The sequence below is a fragment of the Chinchilla lanigera genome, unplaced genomic scaffold (assembly GCF_000276665.1).
Source record: "Chinchilla lanigera isolate Chin_1 unplaced genomic scaffold, ChiLan1.0 scaffold00012, whole genome shotgun sequence".
Lineage (NCBI taxonomy): Eukaryota > Metazoa > Chordata > Mammalia > Rodentia > Chinchillidae > Chinchilla > Chinchilla lanigera.
In genome coordinates this window covers 22823308-22849431 of record NW_004955413.1, presented here as the reverse complement: position 1 = coordinate 22849431, position 26124 = coordinate 22823308, and the positions used below count along the sequence as shown (strand labels likewise).

At 48.3% G+C, this 26124-nt stretch overlaps 1 protein-coding gene across 1 annotated transcript; it reads left to right on the top strand.

The window, feature by feature from the left end:
- The first annotated feature begins 11876 nt into the window (after window positions 1–11876).
- On the top strand, window positions 11877–22978 carry LOC102017758 (apolipoprotein L3-like). Its single transcript, XM_005379156.2, has 4 exons — window positions 11877–12034; window positions 14244–14330; window positions 18318–18444; window positions 21665–22978. Exons 2-4 carry the CDS (start codon window positions 14246–14248, stop codon window positions 22461–22463), a joined length of 1011 nt encoding a protein of 336 aa, XP_005379213.1. The 5' UTR covers window positions 11877–12034; window positions 14244–14245; the 3' UTR covers window positions 22464–22978.
- Window positions 22979–26124: the final 3146 nt, after the last annotated feature.

The following is a 26124-nucleotide window of genomic DNA, read 5'->3' as shown; positions in this document are numbered from 1 at the left end:
ATAGACAATACCAACTGAAAAGTTAGAAGTAGGGGAACACAAAGGAATGGAATCAAAGGAAGTCCAAAATGCAGGACAGACATTAAATCCTGTAGTTCCACTTGCAGCATCTGAAGCAATGTGTGGCAGGCTGTGAACTCCAAAGAGTTGGTGCCTCCGCCCCTCAGGCACTTCCAGTGGTTGTGGCTCCCATGGCTTCTCTCTTGGGCCTGCTATGCTTTCTCCTTGCAGTTTTCTTCAGATGATCCATGTTCCCATCTTGTCTAAACTTTTGGGGTTTCTACTGCTCCTTTGGCTTCATCCTGACACCTTCATGCACTATTTCTCCAGGGCACATTCATTGCCTGACCTCCAGGACTTCTGAAATCTGTGTGAAAGCCTTCTTAACACCCTAACTCTTCCATTCTGCATGCATCTAAAACCAGCACCAGGTGGATGATGCCAACGTCTGCTGCCAGCTGGAACAGTAGCCAGGCTTCCCTCTCTCTTGGCTGTAGGGATTGATTGCCTGCATTTCTGAGCACTCTGAGTGCACTTCTGAGAACAAATTCTCTAGGCCACTTCCATTCTGGAGCATGGTGCTTTGTGGCTTTCTTCTCAAAGCAGTCTTTCACTTTTGCAACTTTAAGGCTGCAAAGGTTGGAGTTGTGCTGCTTCCTGTGATGTTCTCAGACCATCTTTTCTCTTCTCCTGTTCACTGTCAGTAAACAAGATTTTCTCTGCTCTATCTTTGCAGTCCACAGATTTATTGGAGCTTTCTTTCTGGCCAGACTCACAATGCCTTAAATCATTCTGCTGAGCTCTTTGCTCTTAATTCTCAACATGAATCTGGGTAGAAGACCTGAACAGTAGGCATGCCAGCACTTCAACATTTGACTGCCTTGAAATTTGTTCTGCCAGAGTAATTGCTATGCTGGCCTTAATCTCATTCTCAGGCAAATTCTCTGGAGATGAGCAAAATGTAGACAAACTCTCTGCCAAGCTATAACACACATGGTCTGGAGTCCAGAGCTGGTGCAGTCCTTCTTTCCAGCAGAAACCTCCTGAGAATGGTCTTTACTGGTAGAATTTCAATCAGCAACCTAGTATTCTGCGTTCTGATCAGAGTCTCGCATGCAGGATAGCCTAAGGTGTTCTAGCTCTAGCCTTTCAGGACACAGGGCTGAAACTTTCAAAACTCTTCCCACAAGTCATTCCCACAGGCTCCTGAGCCCCGTGGTCAAGTACAGTCATGGCAATAACCCCACTTCTGTTGTACCAAATTCTGTCTTAGTTACATTTCTGTCATATCTGACACAAAATACCTGACCCTCAACGTCAAAAACAGAAGGGTTTATTCAGCCTGAAGTTTGTAGATGCTTCAGTCCATAATCCTCTGGTTCCAAGGCACAGGGGCAACCATTCATGTTGGGGGAAGACAGCAAAAGCAACAAAGGAGATATATTTTTTTTAAGACAGGGTCTCCCTGTTTAGTTCAGGCTACCTTGAATTCATTATGTAGCTCAGGTTAACTTTGAACTCCTAGAGATCCTCCTGCCTCAACCTACAGAGTGCTACCATTACAGACATGGGACATCATGCCCAAATGACAAGCCTCTTTCTGTCTGCTATATTGTATCTAGTATTCCATGATTAGGCATTGTCAATCCAATCAGTGGACTGATCCAGTAATCACCCATCATAATCCCAGCACCCTTAATCTCAGCGACGCACTATAATCCATCACAGATTCTAGCTTCAGCCACCTCCAAAAACAGCATATGACTTCACGAGGCTTTGGGAGGACATCTACACACAAACCATAACAGCAGCATGTTTTATAGGAGCTTCTATCAGAGGACAGAGGAAGAATGGGATGTATGTTCCATGACACATGTCAACCTAGTTTAGGCAAACCTATTGGGGCAGAGGGGAGCGATGGCCAAGATCTCCAACAGTGACTTACTCTTACTTCTGCTGACTGTTGTCCTGCTGATCCACTCTGAACCTGAACCGTGCATTTGAGTAGCTTGGGTGCTGTTGCTTCCCAAGGTGTCTCTTCCTTATTGCCCTCAAGTTTATTATTCTTTTGGCCAGCGTCTCCCCACAAATGGGCCTGAGCAAATTTGGTGTTCTGAAGTGGCAGTTTTTCTTAAAAGTACAATTTAAAAATGACTATGTGCTTTCTTTCTATCCCACTTTATTCATTCTTGCCTTCCAGATATGACTTTTGGGGTAAGGTAGAAAGTTTGCATCACAAAGGCAGAGAACATTATTTGTGCCTGCCTGATGTGGGAAAACATATCTTGAGCTTTCTGAGGCTTTCCTTCCTCTTTTTATTCATGATGGGTTTCATTCTTTGCAGAAAGAGCTTGCCTTCAAATTGCAAACATTGCCTATTGCATCTTCACTTAGACTCGGCTCAGAAAAGACTAAATATACTTTATTCTTTGACTCAATCACCCAAGTCCTCTAGTTTACTGTAGTACTAAAACCTCAGGACATCAAATGTTCCTCACAGAGAGAGCCACAAATTCAGGCATATTTTGCCTCATTTCCCCATTTTTATTAGGTGCAGAGGCCTCATAGTTATTAAGGGTATGGGCAGTTGGGGTGTGTGTTAGAGGTGCAGAGGGGACAGAGACCAGCTGAGAAAGCTCTGTATATGCAATCATGGCTGTTTATTCACTCTGGTGGGAGTGGGCTGAGTTCGGAGAGTGGAAGAGCAGGTAGTGAGGGTAGAACAAGGGATTTAAGGGGAGGGGGAGGAATTTGCTACCTTGAAGAATTTGGGGCAGAGATAGTGAAGAGGTGGGGCAGATGCAAGTGTGGTTGCATTTTTGAGGATGGACATGGCCTTATTCTTCTGTGGATTCCTGCTGTCCTTGTGGGTAATGGCTTCACCTTTCAGGCATGATATTCCAATGTCTTTGTTGTTATAGAGAAAAACTGTAGGGCACTAGGGATATAGTTAAGTGGTACAAGTATGTACCTGGCAGGCACAAGGTCCTGAGTTCAATTTCCAGTATGAAAAAGAAAAAGAAAAAGAGTAGGGGAAATGGGTGCTGTGTTTCATGGCTTCTCATGTGGGACTTGTGCATGGTGTGGGCACATTAATTGGGAGAAAGTTCTTGGGGGACAGGATGTTATGGGGGTGGTATGTGAGGTGGTATGTGAGTAATGATCCAGACCTGGGGAAGGAGTGGAGTAGCTGTATAAGTGGGTGAAGATATGGAGGTATAAACTAGTAATTTTGGCTAAGGAAGATTGGACTGGCTTACCAGGGAGTGAGTTAACTGCAGGTTCCTATAGAGATGATGAGGGATCATCAAGAGGAGTGACAGTGCTGCCACAGTGGTGGAAGGAACAGAAGGGATAGGTGTACAGGGAAGTGCAAGGAAGAGGATGATACTATGACCCCATCTGGGGAGAAGTCACACAGGTTCTTGAAAGAAGAGATTCTTTACCCACAGAAGCAATGACTCTAACATGAGAGACATGGCATAGAACCAAGAAAGGTCAAGGTGGATGAAATTAAGGAAGTGTATGAAGTGGCAGAACAGGCAGGGGTCTTTTTAATGTGGGTCAGCCTGAGGGAAGTAGAGAAGATCACTTTCGACTTTGACAAAAGTAGTCAGGCGAATTATCAGCAGGACACAGCTTCACTTGGGAGTGATGTACCCAGTGGGGAGGATCTCTTAGATGGACCCTCATCAGGGTACTGTAGATGACCAGGAAGGGTCCCATGCACTTGGGCTGTAGCAACCAGGGGTTTATATTTTTAAGTAAAATCCATCTGTTAGTCAGGCTATCTTCAAAAGGCTGGGTGTCCGGAGAAGGCAAGAGAAGGTTGGCAGTGTGTCATATCTCCTTTTGGATCTGTTGCAGAACTTGGTAATTGTCTCCAAGGAGGTGTTCCCTGCGCTGATGCTTGGCCTAAGCAGAAAGGTATTACCATAAAAAAGGCCCTAATGGGACTGTATCTCCTTTGTCCCCAGGGCATGGTTTAAATGCAAGGGAGAGTGATCAGGAGTAGGGAAATGTAGTCTTTATGGAGATGGAACCTGAGTTTAGTTAGGTGGGCCTTGAGGAAGCTGTTATCTCTCTCAACGTTTTTTGATGTTTGATGCTGGTAGGGAGGTGTGGAAGTTTTAGGTTTTTGAGGAGGTAGGCTGTGAGAAAGGATGGAGAAATAGAAGAAGAAAGATTTCCTATGGACAGCAATGAGAGAGGTATTTTTCACACCTGTGTGTCAAAAGGAGAGTTGCAATAAAGTCCACAGCAGATGTCTGCAGTTGGAACTCTGGGCTATAACAGAGTTTGGGAGTGTCCAGGGCAGGTGTCCCCACAGTTAAGCAAACACCAAGGGAAGCCAGTTCTTCCCAGAGGGTGTTTCCATGACCAGCTCTGGGCTTAACAGCACAGAAAGTAGGACAAGCCTCTCTGTGTCCTAGTTGAGGGCAGGGGAGCACAGGGGACAATGTGTGAGAAGTGGGAGGAAGACGTAAGTCCCTGAAGATTGTGGGCTGAGTAGAGAGTGAGTGGGGCATGACTAGTGCTTTTGAGCATTTCTAGGGGATAATAGGGCCTTTTTTAATGTGTAAAAAATCATGTAGGGAGAGGCCTTGTGATCTAAGGGCTGAGGGGGTCTCCCTTTATGAGTCTATAGAGGGATTTAATGAGGACAGTAAAGCCGGGAACTTAGAGGCTGGAGTATGCTATGATGCAGAGAAAGGAGAGGAGTTGTTGTTTGTTGGTGGGGGTTAGGTTCCATGGGGTGCATGGGGAAGACAATCTGGTTGATAACGTGGGGTTCTTGCACCAGTCTGTAAGAGTCATCTGCCTTTTGTACCAGGAGAATGGGGGTTTTGTAAGGGTCATCACTGGAGTTTCAGGGACTGTGTTGCAATAGGCCAGAAATAATAGCTTGCAGTCCCCAAGATGCTGGGTCAGGGATGGGATATTGTTGATGGCTGGGTAGGAGTGGTAAGGCTTGGGAAAGATGGTAAGCAGTTGTTGGAATAAAGCCAGTGATTGGCTGGAAGAGTTTCACTTCCAGACTCTGGAATTGAAATGAAAGAAAACGATGGGATCCATGCAAGGGTGAGGGAAGGAGTCATTAGGGTGGCCATAAGAGTTGGTTGTTTCCTGGGTATGGTCAGAGTAGCTGCCAATGTGGTTAAGGTGTCTTGTCCTAGAAGGGGAGGAAACAGGTGATGATGACTAAAAATGAGTGTGGGAAAAGATGCTTACCCAATTGGCACCAGACTGGGACAGTTAAGGGTCTGGGGACTTTACTATTAATGTTCACAAAAGTAATTGGGACCAAGGAGGTTGGTCCTTGGAAGAAAAGCAAAGTAGATTAGCAGGCACCTGTATAAATTAAAAATGGGCTGACCTTACCCTCCACTGTGTTACCCAGAGTTTGGCATCTGAGGTATCACAGGGGACCTCTAAAGCCTTTGGGTATCTTTAGTCTTCAGTGGCCATGACAAGAAGTTCTGGGAAGGAGCCTGTTGGGGGTCCTTGGGGACATCCAGAATAAGTTAAAGTTGATTTGAGCTGTAACAATCATGTTTAAAGAAGGAAGCCTTGTAGAAGACTAATAAGAGATCTAAAGCATTGCTTTTTTAATTTTTTGAGAGAGAATGAGAAAACATCAAAGAACTTGTGGGAAACAGTTGGAGAAATTTTACTCTTTTAAACTGGTCCCCTCTAGAGCTAGACATCAGGTGTTCTCATTCTGAGTAGCCGTATGGCTTTAAGTCTGGAGGAAACAAGCCAAACAACACAATCAACAAGGCTATTATGAATATGATGCAAATGTATATATACATTTTTTTTAGTTGAACTCAAACCTTGTGCTTGCCAAGCAGGTGCTGTACTGCAGAGTTATATTCCCTCCCAACAATATTTTTACCAGGAGAAGCCAGTAATGAAAAGATACAGTGATATTTTGAATCTGATGTGGCATTCATCTGTCATTTAATATCTTGAACAGTCATCCAGATATTCGCAAAAGTATTAGGAATGTACACACAACATTTAGACTTTGTAATTGTCCTGCTGTTAGGATATCTAAGGCTATCTGATTTTGGAGGATGGCTTGTCTCGTTAATTTTATTTAATTTTTTAGGTAGAGAGAGAGAACCACTGAGGTGTCCTCTACAGTGCATTATTGCTGCTTTGGAGGGCGTACAGACAGATGACAATAGTTTATCTGTTTTGATCATAGTTTTGTGCTGGGTGTTTAAGACCAAGTTAAAATGAGATCTGTGGCAAAAAACAAACAAGACTTTTGTTAATCAAAATTGACGTCTTGTTGTCTATTAAGGTCAGGTAAGCCCTTCAGGCATTACTTTTGGAACCATGTATAGAGCCCTTAGCTCCTCTGTCAGTGTCAGCTGCCAGGATGGGTCATGGTCTTGCTTGACCATGTTGATTTCTGTGAAAGCATGGGAGAGTCTTTTCTCTTTTGGTGACCCTTCTTTGGCACACTGTGTATTTGTTGATCCCTGTCTCTTGGGTCCAGCAATCTCCCTGCTCAGGAGATTGAGTGACTCACTGAAGTTGTAGGATCCTGTAGAAAAGGTTCTCTCACGTCCTGGGTCTCTGCTGACCCTGGAGGGTCAAGACCAAAATATTGGCTATTTTGTAGCCCAGTTATCTCTCTAGTTCTGGTCTCTAAACTTTAGTTGTTGAACACTCAGAAGAGAAGATGTTATATGTCTTAGCATATGTAAAGCACAAGTGTAAATTCCTTTTCAATAGCTGTTGTCCCCTGTTAAAGGCAAACAGTTGCTGTAAACTTTGTTAATTTAATGTCCTGGAAGGAAGGGTGGCCACCAATGAAAAGTTTTAAAGTTAGCTTTTTGTAAATTCAGGAAAAACTGGGACATTAAGAGTCTGAACAGAAAGAGATCATATGATGGCTAACCTGGAAGAGATCTGATAGAGAGAGAACTATGTCTTTTATTCCTGCCACTTTGTGTGCAGGTATAGAGAGGCAGAGATCAAGGGAACTGTATGTAGTCTGGAATGGGTCTATGGCAGAGTGGTGGAGTGGGGGTTGGGAGAGCATGTGGTGGAGAGTAGAGGAGCAGCATGGAGCCTGGTCAGCCTGAGTGGCGTCGGTTGAGCCCATGGCTCTGTGAGCATCATCGGACCTTCCAAAGCAGCCCTAGGTAAGATTGGTCCGGTCACAGTCCAGTTCACTTGCTGAACCAGCCACCCTGTGGCAGCAGCAGGGGGGGTGCGATGGCACAGCATGGGTTGGCCAGGCAGTGCTGTGGCCAGAGATGAAGTAGTGGCAGCATGCCCACAACAGTGGCCCACTATGGCCGGGGGTCCAGTGGTGCAGGTTGGGATGAGTTGGGCACAGGTCCACATTTTCCTTGCCTAGGCTGGACTCAGGTGCCCTCACATGGAGGGAGGGCTTTGCATTTAGTTGCTGTGGGAGGCTTACTGGTGGGTTATGCAAGCAGTTGGTGTGGTCTCACTCTGTACATAAATGCAGCTTGGTCCTTGGCATCTATGGTGGCAGCATGTAGCTGCTACGCCCTGCTACCAGTGCTGTGAGGCTGGTGAGTGAGCTCAGGGTGAGGAGGGCCAGGCTTGCTGGGGCAGGCACTTGGTGCCAGGGTTGTGTGGACTGGGACCATTGGTCCAGGACTGGTGCATAGGCAGGGTGGCTGAGGCTGGGTGCTGTGTCTCAAGGTGATTGGTGGTGGTGGGGAGAACAGCACTGAGTGAAGGAAACATTCTGTGGTAGGGGTGCACAACCTGGGCTCATACTGGGCTCCATATGCTCTCACCCCATGCAGCAGAGGCCACATGGGCAACACGGAGGGAGTTGGAGACCATGGGAAAGGTCTCACAGGTATGGAGAGGGGAGAGGGAGAAGTCTTACCTAATCTGAAGCTGGGGGGGGAATGTCTGGGGCAAGGTGTAAGATGCCAATTCCCACAGTGGCCTGTTTATGACACTAGAGGCTCGAGACAGGGCTTGAAGTCCCTCTGAGGAGGGCGGCCCTATCCTGGGTTTCAGGCACTATTCATGTTAAAGGCATGGAGGAGAGAGAGACCAGATGAGAAAGTTGCATCTGAGCAACCGTGGCTGTTTCCTCACTTATTCACGGGGAGAGGCTGAGTTCAGAGAGTGGAATCAGAGGGAAGCAAGGTTAGAACAAAGGACTGAGAGAGGAGGGAGGGCTTTGCTGCCTTGAGGAGTTTGCAGGGGAAAGAGTGTGGCTGTGCTTCTGTTTCTCGGGATGGGTAGGCAGGTGACATGGTTTTGCTCTGTGGTTTTCCTCGTGCCTGCTGGTAAGAGACTCACCCACTGGGTGCGACAGGATACAAAATGTTGACTTTAAGAATCTCTTTTTTCTGGAATGTTTGTTTCTCACATTTATTCCTTTTCTCTTGAACATGGAAACTTTTTATGCTAGCTGGTGGACTTGCATTTTGGATTAATTTAAACTACTGCTTATGGGAGTTGCTTCTTCACATTTCACCCCAAGTTCAGTTTTTCCCACTGTGTCTTGCACTTATTCTGCACCTCTGTCAGAATTGTAATGAACTCCAAACACCGGGCAGCCAACCCTAATACATGACTTTCGGGATGAGTGAAGGCTTGAGGTACGTGGTTGGAGACTTCCTCATGTTACACATAGCACATCTGGGGCTCTGGGGTCATGTCCCCTACATCCACCTGAATTTAGGCAACACCCCAAGGCCAATCCTGCTTCCACTGTCCTAGAACAAGCAGAAATAAGAAGAACAAAGATCCAAGAAATGTGTAAATCTCTGGGCCACAGTACATACATTTTAGATCCCATAGTTTGATAAACATTTTCCCCTCTTGAACTTCATTAATAGTTCCTACACAGGAACTGCATGTAGCACATGGGATGAAAACAGAGCAAACTGTGGGAGAGTCGTGCGTACTGGATGCCCCTGGGGTGATCTGTGCACTGTGCATTATTTCAGTAAATCATATCCAGAGGGATCCACTGAGAGGCACCTGGGCTGGGCATACATCACTTAAATCCAAAAGCCTGACTGATGTCATCTCCCGGTTCCTCCTGCATCCCAGTACCACTTCCTCCTGTTTGTGCCACCCTTGTATTTGTACTGGACTAATCTACACTTCCTGCGCACACCTTCCACGTTAACTTCCATCCACGCAGCTGCTTTTGCTTTTACCATTGGTGTACACTTGCAATTCTTTGCTAGCCATTCAGAAGCTCTCATCCATGCCCTTCTGCCATGATATTCCTGCTTTGGAGCCGGCCAACTATGGATGGAACCTATCAAACTTTGAGACAAACCACTTGTTCCCCATTTAAGCGGTTTGTGTCAGATAGTGATGAAAGTGTAATGAACACACTCACCCTGCCAACCCTTGCTTGGCAGTCCTGGGAAGTTTGTCTCTGCTGGTCACTTGATGACGTCAGAGGTCCAGTGTCACATGGTGACAACTCCCTCCATGAGGGAAGTCAGAGGGTGATTTCACAGGAGCCAAGTAATTCATTTCTAAATAGCAAAGTTATCATTGAAGGGATGCAGATTTCAGTTTTGCAGGATGAAAAGGGTTTTAGGGATGATGGTAGCTGTGGTGGTACTGCAATGTGAACGCAATGAAAGCTGCTGAGCTGCACACTTCAAAAATGGCAAAGAGAGTACACTTTACATTAGGTATATATCATCCATCGCTCCCTAGAGAAGGGAGGAACAGAGGAGGTGCCCGTCCTGGAGCACCCAACACTGTGTGCAGCTTGTGTGAGCGAGGCCCTCCTCTCCAGGGCTGTGCAGGGTGTGGAGAGTGGGTGCCTGTGTGTTTTGGCTGTGGGCCCTCCCTCTTCCAGAGGCAATGTGCTGCTCCCTGCAAGGTGTCTCCAGAGCATTGTCAGGGCCGATTTCCCACTGCATCAGGATCCCCCTCTCAGGGGGCAGAGATTGCTTTTAGACCTAAGACTTTTGCCAGGTCTCCAACTGTGGAGCTGCAGTCATCCTGTGTTACTTTTCTTTTGATGTCACAGGCTGAGCGGAGGTGTTTTGCAGCAGATGTCAGGACCTGCAGTGAAACGGTCTCTGCTCACGTCCCAGGAGATGAGAGACCTGTTTGTCCCCTGAGCTGAGTCTGCAGCTCATTTTCAAGGCTCCACCATGATACCATGTTCAACCTGTCAAAGATGGTCTGGTCCATTGTGCTCGCTGATGAGGGGGTCCACAAGGCGGGGCCAGAGCTCCTGTGGGTCTATAACAGGTCCTGCACCTCACTGTGTGTTTGTGTGGCTGTTAAGCTACAGACCTGTTAGTGAAACGGAAGATTCAGGGGAAGGGAGGTTACAGAAAACAGTGACAAATGAAACAAATGCCCTTAGACAAAGAATGGTGGCCACAGATGTCAAATGTACCAAGGTCAAATAGGTTGAGTTTTGGCTCCTCCTCTGACTTTCCCAATGAAAGCCACAGACTTTCTCCTTACCTGTTTCCTCACTTGCAGAATCAGACCCCATCCATATGCACAGTTATCACCAACTTATTTTATACACAGAAGAAAAATCTAGCCCTTCAGGGAATTATGATATCAGTGCAATCAAAGAGTAGTAAAAGCCATGCAAGTTTTATCATGTTGTCACTCACTGACCTTGCTTCATGGATGGGGACGGGGTGTGAGAGTGAGGCCTCATCGACATTTGCCCGATGCAGGACAGGCCCAGGCTGGCTTGTGGGGTCCGGCCCCCTCCCAGCTCTCCCGGTGTCTTCTCCCTGGGGTGAAGCAGAAAATTCCACTGGCAAATCAGCTGTGCGACTCACTAGGCTGGATGGGTAGTGGCCCTGCCCCGAAAGGTGCCCTATGCTCCTCTGCCCCGGGCTGCTACTACCCACTGAGCTAGCTGATTTTCTACCCTGCCTATGCTTATTTATCTCTGAAGACAGGACACCTATGGGCTGGTGGTCCTTGCTTAGCTGAAACTGGTGGTATTTGAGGTGGCTGTGACTGTGATCATCCGGCAACCTCTCCCTTCATTCTAATCCCACTCACATGCTGAGCATCCCCCACTCCCAGGGAGATGACCGTTGATAGTGGCCATGGAGATGGCTCCAAAGAGCAACCAACAAAGTGAAAAGAGGTGGTGCCCAAGTTCCACAATGATCTTAACCATCCCCAGAAAAGGAGTCAGCGATTTCCCTCTCCCGGTGCTCCTTTTCTACACCTCACACTTCTGACTTCCCCACCCCTATCAGGTTGAGAAGGTGGCTTTGGAGTCTGCCTCCCACTTCTCATCAGGAATAAAAGCCTCTTTCATTGCTCAGCAGGTCCTTGGCCTTAGTATTAGTTCTGAGAGGGAGAAAGGACGGGGTTTGGGGTCAAACGCTGGCACTAGGTAGGAGGAGAGGAACGGGCAGGAGTCTGGTCAGAGATGGAGGGACTCAGAGGAGGCAGCAGAAGACAGCTCCAGGGGAGAGGAGGTGCTCTGCAGGAAGACCCCACAAAAGTAAAAGTCTAGATGCCTAGTTCCGTCTGCAGTACAGGACTTGCCAATATTTGCAAGGCCCTTGTTCCATTCCCAGGGTTCCCCTCCCCCAAGTCCATGGACAGGATGTCCTCAGCAGGCATCCACCAAGCATGCAGCAGGGTGCAGGGCATGTGGGAGCCGTGTGCCAATGGTGAAAGAGGACAGGGCGGTGCGTGTGCTGGGAGTGGGTGTGTACAATGAATGAGATTGTGTACAAACCCCCACCCCACCTTGGGTGTGCTGGGCATGGTGATTTGAGGGTCCCCCCATTTGTCAGTGGCTGATCTTTTCTCCGCCAGCCAAAGTGGGCTGTCTGGAAACACCTGGCGTGTGAGGTCTGAGCTGCCTCCTCCCCATGGGTCAGCAAGGAGGGTGGAGTGAATGTCGCGCCCAGCAGGAAGTTGGGTAAGCATGAGCTGCTCAGAAATTCTGAGTTTCACTTTCCCTATTGGGAGTCTGCATCAAGGAGACCTCTACTCACTGCTCAGCCTGCAGCTGGTGCCAGGATCTACACAGCTCAGCACAGCTGGGGTGAGTCCTAACACAGACCTAGGCAGGTTTTTTGACAAGTTGGGGAAGGCAGAGCAGCATTCTGTGCTCTCTTCTGGTTGGATGGTTAATTATTTCCTTTCTTTTTGGTGTTAAAAACCAAACCTCTCTAGCATCACTCTCACATCCTTGCACACTTTTCCTCTAAGTGGCCGGGACACACTTGGGGCACATTAGAAACTGGGTGGGAATTGCTGAGCATTCTCCAAGTCTCTGGAACCTTCCACACCCCACTCCTCAAGATGGAGCGCATGGCCACACCCGTGGGCTGTACTGTTTATTTCCAATCTGGCCAAGTTGCTAGTTTACAAATTCATCGCTGTGGAGAGCTAGTGTGCCCTGATTTGAGTCGGCAGAGGAGCAGCCGGGGCACTAAAGGGATAATCTCCACCCCTTTCTCCTGAAAGTCCCTGGCCCCACTCCTGAGTGGCAGGTGTGAAGGGCGGGAGTGGGAGGTGGAGCTAGGCCTGAGTGTGGTCTTGGGGTCACCTGGACACCAGGCCTAGAAGGTTACCTCAAGACCTGCCATTCTTCAACTGTAGTACAGCCCTGTGGTTATTGAATTTTCTCCTTTTCATTCTCCCCTTTCTCCTGCTATAAAATATCAAGGCTATAGGGAGGGGACGCAAGGTGGAAACTCAAAAGTCTGGTAGAACTATCCAAAGGACCTAAAATCACTGGTGTATTGTGTGTGCAAAGTGAGTCATAGTTCTAGTTGTGCTCTGCTAGAAAGAGCTGAACATGGAGAGAGGGAAAAGCCAAATGATATTACTCCCCTGGGAGGGAAGGTTACCTGGGCTGTGTCCTCAGAGGCTGGGGCTCCGTGTCCCATGAGTGCCTCCCAAATGAGTGTGTAGGGCAGGCGGGGCTGGGGACAGAGGCCACGCTGGTTGGTCTTGGGGGTCTTAATGTGACTGCAGCAAGGATGACAACAGGGGTCCCTGACATGAGTGAACCCAGTCTCCTGGGTGTCCAAATAGAAGGATCCCAGTAGTCGCCTCTTTCCAGGGGAACCTGGGAAAGCTTGGCACAGCCAGCAGGGAGGAGCTGGGCCTGGCATGGAGGGGAGGTCGGGCAGGCGTCCAGGGGAGGGCACAGCCCAGCACAGGCCTTGGGTCTGATGTGCAGATCATGGTGCAGGAAGGGCCCAGAATGAAGGTGCATAGTGGGCAGGGAGAGGTGAGGATGGAGGAGCTGTAGCAGGCAGCAGGGCCTGGGTGCCAGGTTCAGGGCTTGAACTTGCCCGTGGCAGCTCATTAAGGATCTTTAGGAGGCGTGTGCTGTTGTAACTCTTGGATGTTGACCATACTGGCTACTGAGAGGAAGAGTGTAGGAGTCAGTGGTCTCTTGGTGGTCCTTGGGAGAAAATGGAAAGGGAATTGAGAAAATAAAGAGAAGAGACAAAAGGTGGGGTTAGGTGGAGTGGCCTTTTACCTAATGGGTAAGAGGACCTGCACAACATGAGTAGGAGCGGGTATTGATACTCTTGCAAAATTAGTATCTCGAGAGGAAACATTGCCTAGCGACTAATGACTGAAATTGTCCAGGCAGGATGATTTGCTCAAGACTGAGGTAACTTGGCTGCTTGAGGCACTCTGGCTCTGTCCTGGCTTTACACATATGATCAATTTCCAGCACCTGCTGCTCCCAACAGAAGAGGCTAGGCTGGAACCTCTGTTCTGTCCCCTTGGAGAACCCAAACACAGCTGATGGGAAGGGAGGGCTCCTTGCTGGGCTGAGGCTGTGGCCAGGACAGAGCCAGGCAGGCGCCACCTGGGCTTCCTAGGCACCTCCCTTCTCCTCCTTCAACAACCTTTGCAGGAACTGAGCTGCTGGCAGGCTCAGCCACAGTGCCTTGCTCACTGTGTCCCTCAGGGCACCCGGCTGAGGCTCCAGACAAGAGTCAGGGCCAGACCAAGAGTGAGAAGGAAGGATGAGACCCAGGGTGCAGACTCACTGACGATGTGTGGAGTCACCAAGACCCCGGGTTTTTCTGCCTGTCCCATCCTCTGCCTCAGCTCACAGTCCCTGTGTCACGTGACCTCAGAATGCAGAGTGTCTCTGTGTCAGGAAGGATTGGACACAGGAGGAAGGTGAAAGGGGAAGCCAGCTGTCCTGTCACTCCCATCCCTTAGAGCCACAAGACCTGAGAATTCCCTCAGCCAACTTTCTCTTGTGCCTCATTTGTCAGGGATGGGTCAGAAGGTCACTACTAATGGCCAGGAGCCACAGAGAGCAGACACCCAGATGTCCTGTGGCCAAGACCAGGAAAAGCCAGGTGAGTGGGGAAGAGGGTAGCTTTGCACTTGGTGGCCAGGCATCCCGTGGCCATGGGAGCCTTGTGGTGTTGAGACAATGTCACAGAGCGAAGAGCTGGACCTGGATATGACCAGATTTGCTGTGTCCTAGTCAGAGGAAAGGACTTGCTGGGAGCTGTCCCCACCTTGGGTGGGCCTGACAGGGACACTTCACACCTGCATGGCTTATTCTTTCCTTCTCACGTGGCAGAAGTCATCTGTGTCTCTGAAGGCAGTGTCCCCCAGCCCAGGGACCTGCTGGTCATTCCCATGGTCAGTGGAACAGGTGGACTTCACTTCATATCTTGAGGGAGGCGGGGTGTGATTTCACAGCCCGCAGGCAGGGGCGCTAGAAACAATCCCTTGTGGATGGTCTCAGGTCGGGTGGGTGGAGGAGGCTCTGCACTGTGGCTGTGGAAAGTGAGGGGTGCCTCTACCTATGGGTATCTCAACAACCCTATCTGTGGAGGGCAGGGACCAGAGCCAGGTAAAAGTGTTCTTGATAACAAAATAACAGGCGTTCTTTGTAGCCGAGAGTTTTCCATGGCCATAATAAAATCCCTGAGACCAGGTCATTTATAAAGTTGAGCCTTATTTAGCACACAGAAACTGGGAATTCCAAGAGCATGGAGCTGTCATCTCCTTGACATTGGAGGGGACCTTCTTGTGGTACCATGAAATGGTGGAAGGCATCACAGAGCAAGGGGGCATAATGGAGGCAAAGTTTACAGAAGGAGAATGCTCTGCACTGTTGTTCTTATAAAAACAATGAAAAACAATGTGAAAAGCACTGTGAGCTGCAATACGAATGGCAGGGCAGCAGAGGTCACTCAGTGGCCACAGCGGTATAGAAGCAAGGAAGGAAAGGCATCACAGGGCACAGGGGAGTTTACTAAGACAGGGAGATGGCCACAGGGTAGCAGATATGGATTTGCTGTCAGAAGCGTCACTGACAATAAACATGCACGCGTGAGTATATATGCTGTGTAGTTTAGGGAGTAGAGTGTAGTCTTCAAAAGATCGGATTTGGACCTGTGAATATTGAGTTCAAGTCCTGGCCCCTGCACCTCTGTGAAAACTTGGGTGCATTAACTGACATTCCTGATGGTTCCCACAGCTTTAAAACGAGCCATAGAAGTCCTCAACCCGTGGATAGTGTGCGAACACTTAATGAGGTGCAGGGAAGGAGGCTGCACACTGCAGACTCTCGATAATCACCAACTAATGTCGTTAGTGAACGCAGGTGTTCCCGGCCAGGTTCTTAGCAGAACGTGGTTCTCACCTCTCCTCTGTATGTGGGTTCCATGGGATCTACATGGCTGTGTCCTCACCCCATCACCCTCTCTGCTCCCTCATAAGACCTGGGGCCTCTGCCTGGCAGGGATTAGGGCAGAGGGACTGGAGCAGGATGACTGCCTTCCCTTAAATAGCAGCCCGGAGCCTGGGGGACAGAGCACACCCTGGGCGACATCTGTTTTGACCTTCCTCAGGGACAGGGCCCAGATGCACGCTTCCTCCCCAGCCCTCCTCCTAGTCAGGGGTATAGGTGAGCATGGGACTGTTTTGGGGAGCCCCTCCCACCTGTCCCAGGTACTGACCCTGGGGCACTGCCCACGAGGAGGCAGCTCCCTCCAGCCCCTGCCCTGTGGGGCCCAACTGATCTTCCTGGCTCAGGAGGAAGAGCGACTCAGGAAGTGCCCCTGAACTGGAGCTCAGTGAGACCTTTGCCACTTCACACCTGTGTGACCTGGAGCCCCTCCCCTCCCCCATCACAGGAGAGTAGTGTCTTGCAGGGTGTTATGAGGCTCAGTTATAGTGGGGTGAGCTCGGTGAGTGTGGGTCTCTCCCCTCCTGGAACTCTGTTACATTTTTTGCCCACCCCCAAACTCTGTTTCACCCATGGAGCTGTGTCCAGCACCTGTCCTGCAGTACCAGGGACAGGAACCTGCTCACCAGGTGCAACTGCTTCCACACTGAGCTGCTTCCAATGAGCTCTCACAAAAGGAAAATCTAAGGCGAAAGGAAACAAGCTCCTCCCCAACGAGCTCCTCCTTCCCTCAGTTCTGTTTTCTTCCCTCTGCTCCACACCTAGAACCAAGTCCCTCCTCACTTCTTCTCCAGCCCTGAGGGCAAGCTTTATATTATACATTTTATATTATGTCTCAGTAGCACACAGGAATATACACTGGTACCCAGCCCCCGCCTGTAATTCCGTTACCTCCTGTCCTGCACACACACACTTTCTGGGTGACTCAGGCAGTAACTCTGCCCTCTGCTGACCTGAGACCACTTACAGCCTTTACACTATTTACCACATGTAAGGTGAAGCTTCATTTGTTTCCATGTCAACACATGAATGTGTTTGATTATCATTAGTAGCAAGTAGTATATCACGTGTGCTCTGTGTTTTCTTTCTAAGGGACTTGAAAATTCTTTTTAATTGTCTCTATCACAGTACATAGTGGAAAAAATTTTGAATATTCTCGAGACAAAGACATGAGAAATGTTTGAGGTAATAATGTAGAACTTTCCTTGAACTATCACACTATACTTGATAAATACAATTAGTATGTGTTCACTAAAATAAAATTTGAAAAATATTTTTCTAGGTCCCATGGATTAAGAGACTCTACTTTCCGTTGCTCTCCCTGTAAATATACATACATTTACTCTCTATGCTATGTATGTAGTATAGCACATACAGTGCTGTGTCAGTTCACAAACTCAATTCTCACCCCGGCTCTGGTTGCGAATCGAACTGCCTAAAAACTGAATCAAATTTCCCCATCGGGTCAACACTGAACCTCAGCACTGGCTTTGATTCAGTTCTTTTCCAGCTCTGTTTGCCACCAGAATCATGGAAAGAATGAAGTTCGTGAACTGAGGTGCCACTGTATGTGTAATGTCACCTAAATAATTTGCAAAAGCAACACACAACCTTACTGTAGTCAACATGCTCTAATACTGATACTTCCATTTCTTTTTAAAAGTGCTGCTCTGAACTCAATGAATGAATTTCAGAAAGTACTAAGGGTTTGAAACTCACATTGGAAGAGGCACGTACACACCAGGTGACACACAGTGGGCACGGGGTAGGTGACGCCATGCGTGGAAGTTTGCCGCTCCCCAGGCTGAGGTTCACTTTCCGAGCTCTGTGCTGAAGGCGCTTCCCTGGTGTGCTAGTCCCCTCCTGGGACCGCCACAGGGTCCACAAGCTGGCAGCTTCAACAACAGAAGCCTCTTTTCTACTGGTTCTGGAAGCGAAATTCATGATGAAGGTGGGGCAGGGCTGTTTCCAGTCAGGGCTTTTCCTGGTTTGCAGAGGGAGTCTTCTCACTGTGTGTGCACATGGCCTTTCTCTGAGAGTGGGGAAAGGGAGAGAGAAGAAGGAGAAGGAGGAGAAGAGGAAGAGAAAGAAGAAGAGGAAAATGAAGAAGAAGAACTTGAAGGAGAAAGACAGAGAGAGAGAGAGAGAGAGAGAGAGAGAGAGAGAGAGAGAGAGAGATTTGTTCTTATAAGGACACCAGTGGTACAGATTAGGACCCTATCTTTAGGAGCTCATTTGATCTCAGTTACCACACCTCCTTAAAGCCCTATCTCCACATTTGGACAGTGGGGTTCAGTGTTTAACATACATGTTTTTTTTTTTTTTTTTTTTTTTTTTTTTCTTTCTGAGACAGGGTCTCGCTACGCAGTTCAGCTGGCCTTGAATTCACTTTGGTTTTTCTCTGGTACCGGGAACCGAACTCACGACCTTGCGCTTGCCAGGCAGGCGCTTTTGCCGCTGAGCTAAACCCCCAGCCCCTTAACATACATGTTTGGGGGCCACATTTTGGTCCTTAACACTAGTTTCTCTTCTAAAGTGTCTGATGTGACAGCAGCTCCTAGGTGAATATGAACCACCTGTACTCAAAGCCGTTTACACTCTCCTGCTCTGTCACTGACCCTGGTCCTTTCTCCTCCACCAGACACTGACAGCTTCTTAGAGGTCGTCCTTGAGCATATCCTGCACACACTGAGCAGTGCGGATCTGCAGCAACTGCTGACTGACGATGTCGCCTGGGAGATACTGGTGGAGACGACTGATTTGACCAGGTCACCTGTGTGGGGTGCCCCAGCAATGCTGCCCAGATCCCCACTGGACTGGGACTCTCACGGACAGACACACCTCCTCCAGGCTGGGCCTATGGTTGGGGTTAAGGGTGCCTGTTCCTCACTGTCCCTTAGGAACATGATCTCCATGTCATTCCCTGGCAGTGAGTGACCTCAGGGTAAAGGGACAGGGCATCCACCTTGGGCAGCTTCCTGCTGCCAACTGTGCATTATGGGGCTTTATCCAGTCCCTTTACCATGTTTCACCTTAGTTCATTCATCGAGATTCCTTGTAAGAAAAGTTGGCTAGTGCGTGAAAGTGCTGAGCATGTGGCTGACACACAGCAGGGGCTCAAGCGAAGGTAAGAAGGTAACTGTGAGAGGGCAGGAGGGAGAGAGCAGGGCTGAGCCTGCTCCTTGCAGTCGGGAGGCAGGGAGGACTTGCTTGAGAAAGTCATATAAATGTAGACCTCATCAGGGTGTTTGTGGGGTTCTGGCTGAGGCCATTTACCTTTGCATCTGAGGAACTGTACCAACACAACAGGACACTTACTTTTGTGGTATTTTTGGGAAAGTCACTTGTGATTTTTGTAGTCCAGGCTGCCTTTGATCTTCTATATTGTCCAGGCTGTCATCAAACTTGCCATCCTCCTGCTTCAGCCTCCTGAGTGCTCGGAGTGCTGGTGTGTACAACTGTCCTGGGTCAGGATGCAGAGAGACCAGCGTGGAGTAAGATAGAGCTGGGTGGCTGTCAGCTGCAGGGCTGCAGGCTGATGCCTGGGAGACCAGGGTTGTGGTGTGTTCAGTGGGAGCAGAGATTCAATCTGATGAGACTGTAGTGAGCTGGGAGTCAGAGGGGGGAGCACAGCTTCCCAGAGGCCCACAGCAACTTGCGACAGAGTCAGAGCCCAGCTGAGGATGGAGCAGATGGGGTCTGAAATGGAGCAGTAATAAGAAGCCTGGGGCTGCAGGGCTGGACAGACTGAGAGAAGGCAGGTGCTGAAGGCTCCAAGCATGGGGAGTCCTGGCCCAGCACTGACGTAGTAAGCAAGGGCTTGTTTCCTACCCTTGTTGTGACCCATCCAGATAGCTCAGAGGGCTGTGCCGGTGGGCAGTTGTTTCCTTCACACCCTGCTCATCACCGAGTTCTCTGCTCTTTTTTGGGACCCTCTTCTATTCACACAGAGTAGCCCTGACCATCGGGAAGCAGTGGCTGAGTGACAGAGTCCTCAGGTAGAATGGTTGACAGCTTTGTGTAGTTTGCTTCGCATAGTGTGAGAATGTGAGGGCACAGAGTCCCCAGCACAGAGAGGACTTTCTGTATTATCGTGTGCAGTTTCAGGGTTCTCAGGCTGTAGATGCAGATGGGTCTCAAGGTCTCCCAATTCACTGCACATGGGCTTTGCACAAACTCATGAGAAGGGTCCCCGGCCAAGGTGTCATTTTGGCTCATGACATCTGACAGGAAGGTCCTGCTCATAGGGTTGGGGTTGTATGTGAGCTGCAGGTTAAGTAGAGAGGATGCATCCAGGGTAAACTGCCGGGTCTCCTCCTTCCCAATCAGTTGAGGCAGCAGCTGGATCCATCGACCTTCAGCTCAAAGTGCCCAAGTGCACCAGATGTTGGAATAAAGTGGGTGGGAGGCCAGCTAAACTGTTTGATCTCTTTTGCCTCAGAGGGTTTACTTTTTATATCTTATTACTCGGAGGTAACCAAATTGGGAAGGCCAAAGGCACAGTCTCCCAGACCAGCTTTATTTGTGACATCTACTGAAAATCTGAAAATTCCCCCAAATGCCTTGCAGATGTGACAGTTCACTAGAGGGACTTGGCGAATCACTACAGATGTTTGTTACACACTTACAGTGTATAATGGGGACAGGCCCAGGGTAAAACCAGTCATGGAGAGGGTTCCAGAGGCCAAAACCTGGCAGGTGTCGAGCATGGAGCTTGCATTTTCTCCAGGACAAGTGCGCTCCCACATGTGATGTGTGACATTCACAAGGGGATGCCGGGCTGCAAGGCTCAGCCTGTGAAGGGAAACATCACCCTGACGCATGGCTGAGCAGGTGCTGGATGCACTGGAAAGCCAAGGTCAAAGCCTAGTGGAAAAGAGGGTCAGTGGGTCCTGACAATGTTTTAGTCCTGCCTTGTTCTCCAGATGTCAGGACTGACCTGGAGGCTCCATCTGTTCCTGGAGGTCAATTGTTTTAGTCTGCATTTTCTCTGGAAGTCAGAAATGATCCCCAACCCCCTCTCATCCATCACATAGTAAGGATGAGCATCCAATATAGGAAATCCCTGGGATAAGGAGTGTTTTCCATGATAGATGTTTTCTGATTTTGAAACATTTGCTGATACATTAAGAGATAATTTGGGAATGTGACTCAAAGGAAAACATGAAATTCATTTATGTTTCTCTACACCTTGTGTGCGTAGCATGGATGTAAACTGCCGGGTCTCCTCCTTCCCAATCAGTTGAGGCAGCAGCTGGATCCATCGACCTTCAGCTCAAAGTGCCCAAGTGCACCAGATGTTGGAATAAAGTGGGTGGGAGGCCAGCTAAACTGTTTGATCTCTTTTGCCTCAGAGGGTTTTTTCAGCATGATTGTGCTTTGGCTCTGACCCATCCCTTGGGTCAGGCATGAAACTTTCTACTTGTAGCATCTTGTCCATGTTGGTGCTCGATGTTTCAGATTTAGGTGTTTTTCAGATTTATATTTTTGCAGTAGGAATGCTCAGCCACTGTTGTCCCCAGCAAGCGTGGACACTCCTAATAGTCAGGAATTCCAGGGACTTACAGATCACAACCTAGTAGCTGAAGGCAAAGTGCAGGCTTGCCCTGATGAAGGCTTACTTCTCACTATGCCTTAAGATTCTCTGAACTAAGGCTCTCCCACCTATTGTTCCAGTTCTCTGTGTTCCTCTACAGAGTTTATGCTCCACAAATACTTTCCTCATCACAGCACTGACCTTGCATGAGATGGTGCTTTATCAAACAACCACATTAAAAAGAGCATCTGAAAGTGATATACAGTCATGGCCCCTTTATGAAATAATGGTATCTAAAACATATTTGTATCTGAAAGAAAAATTCTGTGCATCTGTGCAATTCTTTTTCATTCACGTATAATGAACCTCTGTCATGTATGCAGGATAGACCTTACAGCACCCATTTTACAGACAAACTGCCTTTCTTAACCCCTTGACCTTTACTGTTGCAGGGTGGAGGTAGATGCTGTGCGTGGGGCTCTGATTGAGAAGATCCTTCAGGCCACAGAGAGGTTCTTGAATGAATTTTCTCTCATGAAAAAGCAGCTGCAGGAGGGCATAGCCAAGCTCTACGCTCTTGCAGAGAAGGTTGACAAGGTGCACAAGGACTGCACCATCACCAATGTGGTGGCCAGCTCTAGTGGTGCTGTCTCTGGCATCCTCACCATCCTTGGCGTGGCTCTGGCACCTGTGACAGCAGGTGGTAGTTTGGCACTGTCAGCCACTGGAATAGGGCTGGGAGCAGCTGCTGCTGTGACTCGTATTTCTTCCAGCTTCGTGGACCATTCAAACAAGTTGTCAGCGCAAGGTGAAGCCAGGTGCCTGCTGGCAACCAGCATGGACACAGAGAAGGAGGTTGTTTCTGCAACCAAGAAGTGTGGGCAAGCATCCCAAGGCAAGGACAAGCTCATGAATGCCATTAACATGGCCAAGTCCGACCCTCAGATAGTAACCAATGCCAGCCGCCTCGTGAAAGCTGGGGAGATGTCATTCCAAAGTGGACTGGTGCAGAGAATCATTGGAGGGACTGCGCTGGGAATGTCCACAGCAGCTCGGATCACAGGTGCAGGAACTGCAGGTGTCTTCCTTCTGTGGGATGTGTGCAACCTTGTGCGAGATTCAGTGCTTTTGCACAAGGGGGCAAAGACAGAATCAGCTGCAGAGCTGAGGCAGCAGGCTCAGGATCTGGAGAGGAAGCTGGAGGAGCTCATCCAGATCCATGAGAGTTTGCAGTTGGACCTGACTAAGTGACAGAGGCCCCAAGCTGTGCAGAGCTCAGGGCTCAGGTGCATTTCAAGCACATGCACAAAGGCAGGAAGTGCTGCAGAGGGGAAAAGAGGGTGAGATCAAGTCTATGCAACTGGGTGTTCAGGAACTGTGCATTTCTGTGGCTGAGCCCAAGCAGGGAGGGGTTAAAGCACATGAAATGGATTAAAGAGAAGGCAGGGCCCTGGGGCTTGACATAAGGGAGAAGCAGTGACTAAAGGATGTGGGCAATAGGAGGAAAGAGTTTTTTTGTCATAAGAATTCACTGGTGACCTGGAAGCAGTTGCAGGAAGAAGCAGAGGGAAGCTCAGGAAGACAGAAGAGCAGAATTTGGGAGTGGCACAATTACAACTGTTTGGATACGGGAGAAGAAACAACACTCTGCTTCCCACATTTTGCACAGTCTGACACCCAGCAACAGAGCAGTCTACCCTTCATGACCTGAATCTCTTTCTTTCTAGTGTTAATAAACGTTTATCTCTGTCAGGCAGTGAATTCAATCATGATGTCGATAATGATGATGATGATGATGGTGGTGGTGGTTGTGGTATTGGTGATGTTGTAGGGGGTGGTAGTGGTGATGGTGGTGCTGATGATGGTGGTGCATGGTGTGGAGTGATGACAGTAGAGGTGGTGGAGCTCTTCACGCATGGCCAGCTCAGCAGAGCTGAGGAACTGATCAAGGACACTGGTGGTATGGGGAAAAAAATCAGTGAGACCTGAAGAGGACCTGCCTCTGAATCTCACTGTCCTCATCCTTTGGAGAAGGGGATGCTGGACAAGAAGAATGTTAGATCTGTCTTTCCTTCCCGTACTATATTTTGCAGACTTCGGTTTAATAAATATTTCTCATTGTTTTGGAAAAATTGGATTTCAATTAACCAATGTCCATAGGCATAAATTGCCATGAGGCCAAGGAAAAAGATGCAGAATTACAGAGTCTAATCATTATTGGGAACATAGGGACAGAGTCCTGGTCAAGGGCAGCAGCAAGCCCAGTGCATTCCACTACTTGGGGCAGAAGGAGGTGCTGACACAATAGTCAGGACAGAAGTAACTTCACCCAAGGTAGACTGCACCTTGTTTTGCCCTATCCAGACAACAAAGATGTGAGAAGGTACATTCTGGCACTGATATCCCTACGATCTGAAAGTAAAGTCCCACAGGCCAGTCTCAGCGCTGTGTGTAGTTATGGTATGCTGGAAATCTGTGGAGGGAAAAGAGGTAAGGATTACTCAGGAGGGATCATATTGGTTATATATTGGTCAAGATCCCTGTGGTTGGGTCAGGATGGTCCCCATAGTGACACATTGAGCCTTCACTGTCCTGACTGACTGCCTCAACTGGGAGCCCCTTGCCCAATCTCCTTTCCTTATGAACCTTCTCCCAGGGTCTCAACATTCCTGCTCTCTCACTCGTCTCTCCAGCTGCTGCCACAAGTGTACTGTGGCAGGACTTGAAGGAGCCCCCTTACATGGCGCAGCCCTGTGGTATTGAGGCTGAAGGTGAGCGGGCTTTCTGCTGTGCATGCCAGTGTCTCTCCTCTGATGGCGACTGGCAGGACCAGGGGTCTCAACCTCCACTAGTTCTTTCTTTCTTTCTTTCTTTCTTTCTTTCTTTCTTTCTTTCTTTCTTTCTTTCTTTCTTTCTTTCTTTCTTTCTTTTTTTTCCTGTACCAGGAATCAAACTCATGACCTTGCACTTGCTAGGCAGGCACTGTGACGCTGTGCTAAATCCCCAGCCCCTGCCACTAGTTATTTCTTACCATCCTCTAGCTACCTGATTCTTCCTGACTGTCTTGGAAGAGAAGGGATAAGAAAAGACTGAAGAGAGGATTGGGGCCTTCCCCCGGGGAAAACAGAGAAAGAAAACTAAACCCGCCCTTACACTGGTCCTTCTAAGCCTGAGTCCATTGGTTCAAGAAGGAGGCACAAAGAGAGAAACAGAGAGACACAGAGAAAGACAGAGACAGATCAGAGAGACAGACAGAGACAGAGACATACTTGTGCCCAAAGGCCTCACCTCCTGGCCCTCCTGTTAGGCTTTGCCAGATATATTATTGGGTGTAATAGGGATTGGCAGTACTTTCTAGGTTCTCATCGTCCTGTTCAATGAACTGGAGAGAACAATTGGTGAATGTGATAGATGGTCATCTACATAGGGCAAAAATAGAAAAAGGGGAAAGAAATACCCAAAAGCAGTGCTGGAGGAGAAAAGGATGCTTTCAAAGAGAATGAGAAGATATGGCCTGCAAGCAGAAACAGACTTCTAAGAGAACAAGAGCGCAGTGTCTACAAAGCCAATTCCTGCCATCTTCTTCTTTTTTGTGATAGTTGATCTGGGTGGTTCCACTTAATCTGGTGCAAGAAGATTGATATGACGTGCCACATTTGGTGTGTTCTTGTGTGAGAAGATTGGTACTGGTGCAGGGCTCGGCTTGATCTCACGTCAGTCCAGGGAGCTGTTGCTCTGTGCCTGTTGCTAAAAAGTCTTCAATTGGCATGTTGTGCCCAATGCCCAAGGCACATTGCGATGCCCTAGACTCATGCTTCAATGACGTTAGAAATCAAATACAAAAGAAACCATGGAAATTTTACAAACACCTGGACAATAAATAACACACTTATGAACACTCTCTGGGTCAAAGAAAAGAATTAAGGAAGAAATAAGCAATTCTTTGGAGGAAATAATAATGCCAGTGTAACATACCAGAACCTACAGGACACAATGAAAATGGTCCTAAGAGGGAGGTTTATTGCTGCGAATGCTCATGTTAGAGAAGTAGAGTGAGCTCAAATGGATAACATATTCATGCACCTCAAGATTCTAGAACAATAATAACAGTCCAACCCCAAATCGAGCACAAGGAAGGAAGTCATAAGATTGGAGCAAAGATCAATGAAAAAGAGGTCAAAAGTACAAAGGATCAATGGACTAAAGACCAGATTCTTTGAAATAATCAAGAAAATATACAAACTGCTTGGAAAACTTACTCAAAGTGGCAAAAATGAACCACTTCAATGAAATCGAAAATGTAAGAGGTGAAATCACAACAGACAACACTGACTTTTCGATGACAATTAACAGTAATATGAAAAATCAACTTACCCTTCTAGTGTCCAGATCCATGAACACTAGGAATAAGACACAATGTCCTCAGTAGTGGGCACAGATTTAAACATAGAAGATTTACAAAGCAGTGTTTAACTCTTAAGGACGTTTCTCCCTGTTGACCTGATACTGAGTCCATGCAGACAGCTTCAGGCATAACCAAAGCATTCATTTGTGGGGCTGTGTGCCATTAGGTGACAAGAGTTTAGTCCCGCTGAGTGACCCTGCATGTGAACTGAATGAACGTAGCATCTGTCCAATCCAGGCAGTTACAGGGCCCATTTGGCAAACACTAGGCTTCTGGGGAAGGAAGAAGTTATTAAATGTCTCTTCAGGAGCAGAGACAGTCTAGTGGGCAGGAAAGCAGTGTGCTCAGCCTGAGTGGGCTCATGAGCACCCACTTTTGATTTCTGACACATCACTGGGGTACTGGACAAAGCAGAGAGGTGAATTGTTCTGCCACACAGTTCTGTTGTCCTGTAAGACTTGATGATGGCATGATATTGAGGTCCTCCAAGAAGCTGGAGTGGGTGTG